The 13,706-nt window shown below is 36.8% G+C and overlaps 2 protein-coding genes across 2 annotated transcripts in view; both read right to left on the reverse strand.

The window, feature by feature from the left end:
* Nucleotides 1-8,779, reverse strand: part of cdh23 (cadherin-related 23) — a 166,055-nt gene extending 157,276 nt beyond the window's left edge. Inside the window, exons 1-2 of the mRNA XM_030155673.1 lie at nucleotides 8,750-8,779; nucleotides 2,612-2,717 (exon numbers count right to left, since the gene is read on the reverse strand). Of these exons, the coding sequence (XP_030011533.1) occupies nucleotides 2,612-2,630 (19 nt within the window). The 5' untranslated portion in view covers nucleotides 2,631-2,717; nucleotides 8,750-8,779. The remainder of the gene's footprint in view (nucleotides 1-2,611; nucleotides 2,718-8,749) is intronic.
* The window catches only part of LOC115434550 (cadherin-23-like), a 219,508-nt gene continuing 214,518 nt past the window's right edge, over nucleotides 8,717-13,706 (reverse strand). Inside the window, exon 12 of the mRNA XM_030156586.1 lies at nucleotides 8,717-9,012. Within this exon, the coding sequence (XP_030012446.1) occupies nucleotides 8,717-9,012 (296 nt within the window). The remainder of the gene's footprint in view (nucleotides 9,013-13,706) is intronic.

Here is a 13,706-nt window from a genome sequence, read left to right on the forward strand (position 1 = left end):
TCCATCCATCCATCAATCCATCCACTTAAAACAATGTTCTTTCCTTATAGTTCTGACTGGATTTATATATTTGAGCCTCTGTGATTAGAACAGAATGTAAATACTGAATGAATGTGGATGGAATTCAGGCTTTGGGTCTAAACTGACGTGTTTAGAACGTCTATAAAATCAACTTTAATCTGACTGTTTTCTGTTTTAATTTACATGTACAACCCTGTTCCATCTATTTTCATTTTCAGGGTTGTAGACTGAGTCCCTCACTGAGAAACAATTACATCCATTTTCTTAAAAATCATCACTTTTAGATCATTACAAATAAATACCAGGCTGATTTTTCCAGAATCGAGGCTTTTCTTACTGGCTTGGAAGTGTGTGTTATTCTGTCATATATCGTTAAATATGATGCAAACGTCCTGTTTTAAGAACGCTGATGAGTCACAGGAAAAAACGATGAATAATTTACACTAATTACTTAATCCTCACATTCTGGTTTAACATGTGACAGAAAAAAAAAACAAAAAAAAAAAAACCACAAATATCATCATGTTCTTTTCTCATTTCTATTTCCAAACCTTCCAAAGTCACAATGAGATTTATTTTATTTAAATGACTGCTTTTAGATCATTATAAAGAAATATTGGAAAAAATAATGCTGTTTTTTTTCTTCCTTGAAAGTCATTTTTTCTGCTTTATTGTTATACAACGATAAATATGATGCAAACATCCTGCTTTAAACACACTTATGAGTCACAGGAAATGTGACAAACAAAATATAAAAAGACAAATAAGCTGAATTATTTACTCCACACTTACTATTTTGACATTTAACAACCATAAAAGCACCCAAATCAATATAAATACCTCTGATTTTTTTTTTTGTCTGAAACAGAATAAACTTTCCCTTAAGTGAGCCAAAAGTTAATTACTGGCCTTTGTGGCTCAAATTTGTAATGATTTATATTTAAATCCTCATGTTTTTATGCCTTAAAAGAAAAAAATAGGACATGATACGACACCATAAAATACAATTCTAAGTCAGAGTTAGATTCATTTTGTTTAAATTATTGTTATTAGATCATTATAAAGAAATATTGGAAAAAATAATGCTGTCTCTTTGCTTCCTTAATAAAAGTTTGTTTGTTTTTTTCAGTTTTATTGTTATATAAAGATAAATATGATGCAAACATCCTGCTTTAAACACACTGAGGAGTCACAGGAAAATGACAAACAAAATCTAAGAAACAAGATAAATAACCTGAACTGTTTACTCCACACTTACTATTTTAATGACAGAAAAAATTCCAAATCATTATAAACACGTCTGAAATATTTTTTTTTTTTTTGCCTAAAACAATTAATTTTCCCTTAATAGATCACGGAGAAGCCAAAGTTAAATATTTAATGGCTGTTGTGGCTCAAATCTGAAATGGTTTATGTTAAATCCTCCTGTTTTTAAGCCTTAAAGTAAAAAACAAACAAACAAACAAACAAACAAAAAAACGATGTTATTATTCCATCAAATACAATTCTCCCTAATTTCATGTTCTCTTGGAAAACAGATGTGGATTCCAGTGGGACTGTATCTGCTTAAATAAAGGTTCAGTTTGCAGAATCTGCACATGGTTTCATGGTGCCTTCAGGTGCGACTGGGAAAATGATCCTTCCCACTTAAGAATCCAAAATTCTCAGTGTGTTGTGTTCAAGTGCTTTTGTTGTTTTCAGTGAAATGAAAAATGGCTGAAACAGTTTATCGTGACCTGAAACCGGGATAAAAGAGTTTTAGACGTCTTCATCTGCTACAGCATTTGTTCCTTCCTTCCCCTTTCCTTTCCTTCCCTCCCTCCCTTCCTCCCTCTTTCCTTTCCTTCCTTCCCTCCCTTCCTTCCTTTTTCCTTTCCTCCCTTCCTTCCTCTTTCCTTCCCTTCCCACCCTTCCTTCCTCTTTCCTTTCCTTTCCTTCCTTCTTTCCTTTCTCTTTCCTTTTCGTCCCTCCCTTCCATCCTCTTTCCTTTCTTCCCTTCCTTCCTCTTTCCCTTCCTTTCTTTCCTCTTTCCTTCATCTTTCCTTTCCTTCCTTCCCTCCCCTCCTTCCTCTTTCCTTTCTTTCCCTTCCTTACTTCAATCCTTCCTCCCCCTTTCCTTCCTTCCTTCCGTCCTTCCTCCCTCTTTCCTTTCCTTTCCTTTCCTTTCCTTCCCTCTCTTCCTCCCTCTTTTTTTTCCTTTCATCCTCTGAACTTCTTCCTCAGATGATCACAGTTACATAAATACAAACCAACATCCATCCACTGTCACATTCACACCTGTGGGTCATTTAGCTTTAACCCGTTAACCTATTAATGCATGTTCTTACCTGGGGAACCCCCACCCCCCACTCCCATCCTCCTCCCAGATTTGTAAATTCAAGACTTTTAAGACCTTTTAGGAAGGAACCCTGGTAAGGACTATCTATCAATCAATCAATCAATCAATCAATCAAATTTTATTCATATTGCACCAAATCAAAACAGAAGTGATCTCATGACACTTTACAGACAGAGCGCTTGTATTCAGCGTTAATTCCCACAGTCCCTGAAGGCAGCATTAGTCTTTCAGCCTGTGTTCCGTGACCCTTACCTGCGTATCCTTCCACCATGATGATGCTGAAGTAACTGGGAAAGGCCGAGGCTGAGGTGATGGTGTACGTCAGGAAGTTATTCGGCGGCGAATCCTCGTCGGTCGCCTGCGGGTGTAGACCAAGATTATTATCGTAAATGAAAACTAAGGAAATGACGAAAACTAGAATTGTAAAAACATTTTCGTTAACTGAAATAAATAAAAACTATAATTAATTGAAAAAACGATAACCAACTGAACCTGTATTGTGTGTTTACAAAACTAACGAAAATGTATAAAAATTCTGGATGAAATTCCCTTTGTTTTTGTCTTTGTCAATGTGAAATTGATTTATTTCGCTCGAGCAATTTTAGCTGGTGGCACCGTATGATATTTAAGGGTCCGTCACTTGTGGTTTCCAGTCGTCTTCTGGTCCCCACTCAACCTGGAAACATGGAGACTAAAGTTGGGAGAAAGCAGCAGAGTCCTGTCTGGGATTTATTTGAATACGACGACAGAGAAGAAGAGAAAAGAGACCACTGAACTACAACTAAACTAAAACTAAGCATTTAGAAAAAAACAAAAACAGTTTTTTCAGATACATTTAAAAAATTATTTGTATTTATTTACTGATTTTTTTAATGGAATGTCCTTTGCAACGCACAGCATTTTTAAAGTAAAACTGTCAAACTTTTGTCCCCGACAGAGGACACAGTGCACTGCTGGGTTTAAGGAGGATTTGAAAAAAAAAAAAATTCCAGACAACTGTTAATTACAGTCTAATAACAATTAGCAATTGATTTCCAGTCAAACATGTCAGTGCAGATCAGGTTTATGATGAACAGCACAGTTACAGTAATGGTCTGAATGTCAGTGTATTATTATGGGATGGTGCATAAGTGTCCACTGTGTCGGCTGATCTGGAACTAAAACAACAAAAACCCATGAATATACAGAGAACAGCTGGAGAAGAACTGACCACTGGAGTGACCACTGGAGTGACCAGTGTGTATGAAAGGGTTAAAGACATTTCATTCATTCATTCATTCATTCATTCATAATCTGAACCCACTTTGAACCCATAACTAACTCTATCGGAGAAAAAAACAGTCCAAACTAAGGCTGTATTCACACCTATCACGTTTGTTTGAGTTCGTTTCCCCAGAAAGTCCAGACTGTTTTTTCAGTGTGAATACAAACATGTGAACTCTGATTCGAACCAAACAAGCGGACCCAGACCACCTAGAAGAGGTGGTCTGGGTCCACTTCCAAACGGACTCTGGGCCGGTTCACTTCTGGTGTGAATAGAACCGACCTCGAACCGAACCAAACCAAGGAATCTTGAGCCTTTTTGTGCTTTACGAGCCACCGTAGCCTGTGGAAGTAGCCGAGGTGTACGGTGTTCAGAGCGAACAGCAGCAGACATGAGCTGTGGACAGACGAGGAGTAACGAGGACACTGAATGTGTCACTGACATTTGGTCAGATGTCCGTATTATGAAACTGGCTCCGACTGAGCTTTTCTTGAGTGTTAACATTATTTTAGAAAATTTGTGTCAGTAAAAATACAATTTATATTCCGAAAATGCTAACTGTATGTAGGAGCACCACATTTATTTTCATCAACACCGGCCGTCTCTGGTTCACCCCGCCCCCGACTTTTCTGTCCAATGCCAGCGCAGTTCGTCACATGCGTGCTTCTGTTCACGCATTTTGGTCCACTAGCAGAAAGTGCAATGTGGACGTGATCTGACCCAAATGAAAAAAATGAAGTCCACATTTGATCCGAATCAAATAAGCGGACCAAAGGACTTTTCAGGTGTGAATACAGCCTGAATCAAACTAAACTCTCATGAAAACTCCAGAAGTCTTAGAACCTGGGTGTAGACGTAGGACTGGGGGAGCGTTGGCGACAGTCGACGGTCCACAGAGACAAACAAACTTGAAGTGAGTGAAGCCAGTCTGAACAGGACAGATGTTTCAGGACACACTAATACTGTTCTTAAACGTGCGCCTTCGACGCGTCTGGAGCCAGGAAGCTGTCAGTCAGCGGCGGCGTGTTATTGGACAGATTAGAGCTGATGTTGGGTTATTAGCGGTGCGGGCGTCAGGACTGGATGAACACCAACTGAGCCCAGACAAGCAGGACAGATGCAAGTCTACGTCTACAAGGACTAATCCACAACAACGTCAACAACAATGATGACACCCCCTCATTATTGCAGAGCTGGCATGAACTTAAAGACGGCGCTTCCTCTGGCTGAGCAGACTGCAGCGGGCCTGGCTGGCGTCCTTACAGGCTGGACAGGTTGTCAAAAACACTCACTTGTATCTCGCTATAACATGCGGATCTCTGCTCTTTGATTTAGAGCCAAAGTGTTGAGTAAGCAATACCTTTGTTCCCCCCACTCCGTCTCAAGCTGTTAGCGTTTTCTACCCGACTGTCTGCTGCGATCAAACTTCGACAAACTGTATTGTATTAGACGTTCGTTCGCCGCTTGGGAAGGTGAGAGGAGTTGGAGAAATCAAATAAAACTATGTGGACAAAAGTATGTGGACGCCTTGAATAGTTTGGACTTTACTTCTTTCAACATTGATTTTTGTTTCTTTAATCAATGACCAGGGGTGTTAGAAAATGTCGGTTCTGCAATATATCGCAATATTTCATTTCACGATACTGTATTGATACTTTTAGGTATTTATTCAAATGCAGATATTGTGGAGGTTCATTTTTGTCTTTTGGTTTTTTTATTGTTTATATCTTATTTATTATATTTGACGTGGTTTTATTAAATAATGGTTATTTGAAGCATCCTAAAAGCACTTTTTACTGTCTGAGAAGCAGATGTAAGTTCCTTTGGAAATGAGGAGAATTAGGGAAAAAAAAAAACTGTGATATAACATTAGATCCTGTTGTAATCAAATAAAAATATGTTTATTATTTGTGCAGATTTCTGCTGTAATTCAGTTCTTCCAAGAAATTATCATTTTAAAAAAAGAAAAACAAAAAATTGCCTTTTTAACAATATCATGACATATCATGATATATCGGATCATGATCCTAGTATCGTGATTTCTATCGTATTGCCAGATTCTAGCCAATACACACCCCTAACTGTTACACCCCCAGTTAATTACGTTGGTATTTTTAATCAGATTAATCCTGATGATGGATTAATCCACGTTAACACCTTAATTTTGACAGCCCCAGCTCAGACTAATCCAACACAGCGAGCCGAACATCAGGTTCATGTAAACGCCATCGCCACCGCCACCGCCACCGCCACCGGGGGACGTGATAGGTCCACAGCCCGGGGAGCAATCAGAGGAAACGCTGAGCCATTAGTTACCGCTGTGGTTGTACACCTGTGTGTTTACGGTGGCAGTGACTGATGGGAAACAGCGAAAACAAACCCATAACTGCACCATTACAGGAAAAAAAAAGGGGGAAAAAAAGAAGAAAAAGGAGGAATGAGAGTTTCAGGACGGGGGTCTTAGTCAGGATGAGATCCACAGCTGCAGCTTTGAACGGTTTCTGCAGGAACCCACAAAAAGAAAAGTAGTTCCAGTGTCCCTGTACGCCAGCGCCATGTTCTATCAGCTGAAGGTGTCCTGGTTCTGGTCTGTGTTCCAGTCCTGGTTCTGGTCTGTGTTCCAGTCCTGGTTCTGTTCTCTGTTCCAGTCCTGGTTCTGGTCTGTGTTCCAGTCCTGGTTCTGGTCTGTGTTCCAGTCCTGGTTCTGGTCTGTGTTCCAGTCCTGGTTCTGTTCTCTGTTCCAGTCCTGGTTCTGTTCTCTGTTCCAGTCCTGGTTCTGGTCTGTGTTCCAGTCCTGGTTCTGTTCTGTGTTCCAGTCCTGGTTCTGGTCTGTGTTCCAGTCCTGGTTCTGTTCTCTGTTCCAGTCCTGGTTCTGGTCTGTGTTCCAGTCCTGGTTCTGTTCTGTGTTCCAGTCCTGGTTCTGGTCTGTGTTCCAGTCCTGGTTCTGGTCTGTGTTCCAGTCCTGGTTCTGTTCTGTGTTCCAGTCCTGGTTCTGATCTCTGTTCCAGTCCTGGTTCTGTTCTCTGTTCCAGTCCTGGTTCTGGTCTGTGTTCCAGTCCTGGTTCTGTTCTGTGTTCCAGTCCTGGTTCTGTTCTCTGTTCCAGTCCTGGTTCTGGTCTGTGTTCCAGTCCTGGTTCTGTTCTGTGTTCCAGTCCTGGTTCTGTTCTCTGTTCCAGTCCTGGTTCTGGTCTGTGTTCCAGTCCTGGTTCTGTTCTCTGTTCCAGTCCTGGTTCTGGTCTGTGTTCCAGTCCTGGTTCTGTTCTCTGTTCCAGTCCTGGTTCTGGTCTGTGTTCCAGTCCTGGTTCTGTTCTGTGTTCCAGTCCTGGTTCTGTTCTCTGTTCCAGTCCTGGTTCTGGTCTGTGTTCCAGTCCTGGTTCTGGTCTGTGTTCCAGTCCTGGTTCTGGTCTGTGTTCCAGTCCTGGTTCTGGTCTGTGTTCCAGTCCTGGTTCTGAATGCAGATCAACCTAACTATAGAAGTGGGCGGGACTTTCACTGGAGGAGAACTGAACTCATCCAATCACAGTCCATATGTTACTTCTGTCAGTGACCAATAGGAACTAGACTGAGATCTGGAACCATTTACATATGTTTTTTTTTTTTTTTATAATCTATTCTTGTATTTTATTCTTTTATTTGGGTTTTATTTATTCTTGTGTAAAGCACTGTTTTCTTTTTTGTACAGTTCTGTGTCTTTAAATCTCTTCTGTATTCTTTTATCTGGGTTTTAATTCTTCTTCTGTGCAGCACTTCGGTCCACTGTGGTTGTTTTAAAGGGCCTTACAAATAAAGTTGGATTGGATAAACCATCAAAATATGGACCATTAGAAGGAAAGGCAAATTTGTAATATTTCAAAAATTCATAAAAAAAAGAAAAATCTAAATCTCTCCAAACTGTGAACAAGTTTTGTAGATGTTGTCTCAAAGAAGATACGTATAAAATTAAACTTAATCCAATAGTTCAGTAGTTTTTAGAGAAGACTGTTGAAATCTAGACATTGGTGACTTTGACCCTTAACCCTTTCATGCACAGTGGTCACTACAGTGGTCACTACAGTGGTCACTACAGTGGTCACTACAGTGGACAGCTCTTCTCCAGCGGTTCTCTTGTATATTCATGGGTTTTAATGTTTTAGTTCCATGTCAGCCAACACAGTGGACACTAATGCATCATCCCATACAGTGCATTTCAGACCGTTACTGTAACTATGCTGTTCTTGATAAACCTGATCTGCAGTGACGCATGTTTTAGTGTAAATCAACAAACAAAACAGTTTTTTTTTTTGCATATTATCTTCATGAAATGAATAATAACTAGTACTAGAGTATGTTAAAATGTGGGAAAACATCTGATTAGCAGCATTAAAAATGTTTTTATTGCATACTTTTCCATATCACTTTCTGATATTAGGTTTTAAGAACATGTTTCTTTGCTTGAAAAATTAAATGCATGGGGTCCGGCTGAGTGGACAGTTTTGTAACTCCTTAAAAAAGAAAAACTAAATCGCATGTTTTTTTCATGCCTAAAGAGCAATAAAAACACATATTGTGACCAAGGTTCTCATAATTGCATGAAAGGGTTAAAGATCACTCGAGGTCAAAGGTCATGGACTAGGGCTGCACGATAATGGAAAAAACTGACATTGCGATTTTTGTAACTCTGCAATATATACTGTGATTTGAAAAGCTACTCAGGAGGATATAATAGCTGTGTGTCGCCGACGTAAATGGTCAAATAAATTAGTCGTGTTCCCTCTCGTTGCGGCGACACAGAAAACGTGTTTCAGTTTCATCCTTCTTGTAGCTGAAATAATTCCACATAACTGACGTTGCTTTTCTTTTTGCACCAAGTCTTAGTTTTTGGTGATTTTCTCTTGTTCGTTGCTCATTTTTTAATATTATTACCAGCGACTCACTCCAAACTGATTGAGAACGCTTGTGATTGGTGGATGGCTGTGTGCAGTGTGTGTCAGGTACCCAGGTTGAAATTTCTAATCCATAACTATTATAACCTTGTATTGTACTTTTGGAGATGCAAAATGAAAAAAAAAAAAAAATTGATTAAAAAAATAAAACTCACTGGTTTGTGAATTTCTTCATTTCCGTATGCGTTGTTTTGTGCGACTCACCCTGATCCGGGCAACCGACTGGACGGCCTCCTCGTTCTCCCTCAGCGAGCCCACGTACGCCTCCTTCTGGAACAGCGGCGGGTTGTCGTTGATGTCCAACACGTTGATGCGGATGCGCCCCGTCGTCTCCTCGCCGCCGCCGTCCCTTGCCAACACCGTCAACGTGAAGCGACGCATCAGCTCGTAGTCCAGACCGGCCTGAAGGATGACCCAGCCGGTCTCAGGGTCCAGAGAAAACCTTCCAGACACAAACAGGGTCAGGACTACAGACGAATAACAACAGTCTGCATGATTCACATCCTGGTTTAAACCCTTCCAGACCCAGTGGTGCTTTAGTGTCACTGAACCAATGCATTAACTCTGTATTTAAGGGATTTAGCAACATTTACTGTCATATTATCTCCTGTATTTTTGTGTTTTTACTGTGAAAATCATGTATTTTTCCTCTGTGTAATTCACTGATCATTTAGATGTTCATTAAACCTCAGGTCAAAGTGAGGGTTATTATGCCAGAAACAGAAAAAACTGAAGAAAAAGTGACTTTTTCAGTAAAATAAATCAATAATTGAACATAAAAACAAGCGTCTACAACCATTTGTTATTTCTGTCTTCATTTTTCTTCATGTTATTATATGTTCTTTGCTCATTTTGTTACTTATTTTGCTTATTTTTCTACAATTTGTTGCCTATTATTATTATTTTTCTTCAATTTGTGCTTGTTTTGTTTATGTCACTTATTATTCTGTTGATTAATGGTTCATTTTAATGATCACTTTGGCCGTTTTTGTTCATTTTGTTACGTATTTTGTTTATTTTTCTACATTTTGCTGCCTATTATTTTTTTCATCAATTTGTGCTTATTTTGCTCATGTCACTTGTTATTTTGTTGATTAATGGTTCATTTTAATGATCACTTTGGCTGTTTTTGTTCATTTTGTTACTTATTTTGTGTATTTTTCTACATTTTGCTGCCCATTATTACTGTTTTTTCTTCAATATGTGACTTATTTTACGTATGCCACTTATTTTGTTGATTTATGGTTTATTTTAATGATCGCTTTGACTGTTTTTGTTCATTTTGTTACTCATTTTGTTTATTTTTCTACATTTTGCTGCTTATTATTATTTTTCCTTCAATTTATGGCTTATTTTGCTCGTCACTTATTATTCTGTTGATTTATGGTTCATTTTAATGATTGTTTTGGCCATTTTTGTTCATTTTGTTACATATTTTGTTTATTTTTCTACATTTTGCTGCCTATTATTTTTTTCATCAATTTGTGCTTATTTTGCTCATGTCACTTGTTATTTTGTTGATTTATGGTTCATTTTAATGACGACTTTGGCTGTTTTTGTTCATTTTATTACCTATTTTGTTTATTTTTCTCCATTATGTTGCCTATTATTACTATGTTTTTTCTTCAATTTATGGCTTATTTTACTTATGTCACTTATTTTGTTGATTTATGGTTCATTTTAATGAAGACTTTGGCTGTTTTTGTGCATTTTCTTGCTCATTTCAGTGCCAATAACCACAGTCATGTCTTAATAATGTGAAACTCTGTGACTGAATAAACTTTTCCACTTTGTCTCATTTCCTCTGTGTTTTCATGCAGCCTGTCGTGTCTCACCAACTGTCACAAAACATTTTAATTGGAAAAGACCAGACTTTCCTTCAGTGTGGCCTCAAAGTATTCTACATGTGTCATCTGCTGAACTTTATTTCAGAAATGTAATGTAGTAATAACATTGAATCAATCTGTATTTAACGTAAGGCAAAAAGATTCAGTTTTGACAGTTGTAGCAAATTCGTACGAACTGAAAATGATTTTTATGTGAAATAAGTTCATGCAATAATAATAAAGTTTCAGTTATAATAACGCAATACTTATTCAGTATTTATTCAAACATAAATGCACTATTTTTATCAGAATACTTTATTAATCCAAGGGGGAAATTACTGTGTGTTACTTGACAATATATGATCAATATATAATTAAAGAAATATCTATATAAAAAAGTGTGCAAAAATATATGTGTAATTATAATTATGAGGTTATATGTAATATTGTGTCTACTCATATTTTATGTCTATCTGTACTTTATTCTACTTCAGTTCTATTCTTATTTTACTTTTTGCATTTTTATATTTGCTCTTTTCTTATTTTCTTATGTATTGGGGTTTTATAAACATTGTTGCACTGAACACACACTGACAAAGTCTATTCTGGGTTCTGGATATTCTCTTTTATCTGTAATTAATAAAAAACGGACATGTATAGATAAATGGGCGGGGTCAAGGGCGTCACAGATGGACCGCCCACCACTGTATGATTGATAACTTCTGAACCAGACAAGTTTCAGACAAATATTCCACATAATTGTAAATGTCTAAATGCCATCTTAAACAAACTCAAAGGGCAAAATTTAGTTTCAAATATTTTTAAATGAAAAATATTAAAAACTACTGCGTCACAGATGGAGAAAAAAAATTAACGTCTATTTTCTTCCAGAATTGCAAAGTTCTCCAAAGTGAAGTTCCTCTGGCATTTTCATCCTCAAATGTATTCAGTGTAAACCTTAAACCAGGGTTCTCAAACTCATGTTCTTTCAGGTTCCACATTCAGCCTGATTTGATCTGCAGTGGGTCGAACCGGTAAAATAAGAACAGAAGAACCTGTAAATAATGAAAACAAATTTTTGTCTTTGTTTTAGTGCGAAAAACCCCCATTAAATTATGAAAATGCTTACCTTTATAAACTATCCAAACAAAAAAGATGTGAATAACCTGACAAAAATTAAATTTCTAAATAAAAATAAGTGCAATTTGAACAATATTATGCATCAACTTATCATTTTTACATTTGCATTATGGATTGGATCTACAAAGACACTAAACATTTAATAACGGGCAGAAAAGAGTTTAAATTGTGTTTAATTTTCTTTAGATATTTCAGGTTGTTCATATTTGTTCAGGTTATTCACATTTTATTGTTTCAGGATAGTTTGTAAATGTAAATATTTTCATAATTTAATGTTTTTTTTGCACTAAAACAAAGACAAACATTTGAAGACATTTGTCATTATTTACGGAAATAATGTAATATTACTTTTTTCACATCAAACCCAAAAGAAAATCTGGAGTCATTCTTTTTTGTAGGTTATTATGTTATTATTTGACTGTAGCTCATATTGGTCTGTATGTGGAACCGCAACTAAAATGAGTTCCACAGCCTGGACTGTGGAATTTTTGCACTTTGCAAATTCACCCAGGGGCCGCATTGGAACCTTTGTTGGGCCGCATGTTTGAGACCCCTGCCTTAAACCCTCTATTTTACAACCAAATAATTGGTTAGAGAAAAAAAAAAAAAAAAGATCAAACCTAAATAGAAAGAGTTTAGACAAATGTCAGCGTCACAGATGGACAACAAAAGGAAATATCAAATTAAACATTTTTTTATTTCAATTATCAATATCATATATATTTTTGTCACAATATTTACAACATACCAATAATATTAACATTATATTCAAATGCATTTTGCATAGATATATGTATATATTAATTTTAAACAGTGTGTTTAGAATATGATATAAATAATATAACAGTCAAATATCAATGTATTTGGAATAAATGTAGTTTATTTATGAGAGTTTATGAAATGAACCCAGAATGACGGCACAAAACTGGGTCACTTTCCAAGCATTCACAAACACAAATTTTTTTCTCATTTCAAAATACATTTTCCTGATAATACAAGTAATTACCCAAAAGTATAAGTTTGGTGTAGATTATTGTAATTTTTTTTTTTTTTGGACCAGATGTTAAAGATGGTGCAAAACGCTGCCGCTCGGGGTTCTGACTGGAGCTGGGAATACGATCACATTACCCCGGTGTTGGCCTCTCCACTGGCTTCCATGTCAGGTTTGTGCTGATTTTAAGGGTGCTTTAATTGACTTATAACATTTTAAATGGAGCGGCACCTTCTACTTAACGGAGCTGGTTAGACTGTGTGCACCTTCTCGTGCCCTTCGCTCACAAGGATCTGTCCTCCTGACTGTGGCTCAAGTCAGGAAGAAGACTGTGGGTGGGCCAGCCTTTTCTTTCCATGCACCAACACTTTGGAACAGTCTTCCTCTGGACAGAAGGCAGGCATGTTCTGTGGAGGTTTTTAAAGCAAAGCTCAAGACCCACTGGTTTACTCTGTGTTATATGTCTGGATTCATTTTACTGTGTTAATGTTTTTAGTTTTTATGTTCTATTGTGATTGATTTTACATCTGTACAGCACTTTGACTGAAAGCACTTTACAAATAAATTATTATTATTATTATTATTATTATTATTATTATTATTATTATGAATGAATGTTTATTTCAGTTAAATACAAAATACAAAACATATACATATTAAAAAAAACAACAACAAAACAAAACACATAGATATTAAAAAACAAGCAAACATAAAATTAACACATTTTGGAACTGAAAAAGGCAGAAGCTGAAGCTGGAGGCTTATTTCTGCTTCTCCTGTTCACATCCTTAATTCACGTAGTGACTACACCCGTAGTTGCAGCAGGTAAATACTTAAACACAAATTATACTACATTCAGTGTAATAAGTTATTTTGTAATCATATTACTTTCATAGCCCTTCAGAATATGACAAATTAAAGTCTTTTTGAAACTCAACAGTGAGCTCCACAATTTCACTTCATCCTTCAGTTCGTTCCATAGTTTGACACCAATAACTGAAACACTGTGATATTTAACGTTTGTTCTTACTTTACATTTTTCAAACACAAACATCCCTCTTAAATTAGAATGTCCTTCTCTTAACTTAAAAATTTTCTGAATACAAAAAGGAAGGTTTTTACTTTTAACGCAAAACATAAATTCCATTGTTTTTAAATATACAATATCAAAAAATTTTAGTAAACCAGATTCTACAAAAAGTGG

This window comes from Sphaeramia orbicularis, chromosome 15 (assembly GCF_902148855.1).
Source record: "Sphaeramia orbicularis chromosome 15, fSphaOr1.1, whole genome shotgun sequence".
Classification (NCBI taxonomy): Eukaryota; Metazoa; Chordata; class Actinopteri; order Kurtiformes; family Apogonidae; genus Sphaeramia; species Sphaeramia orbicularis.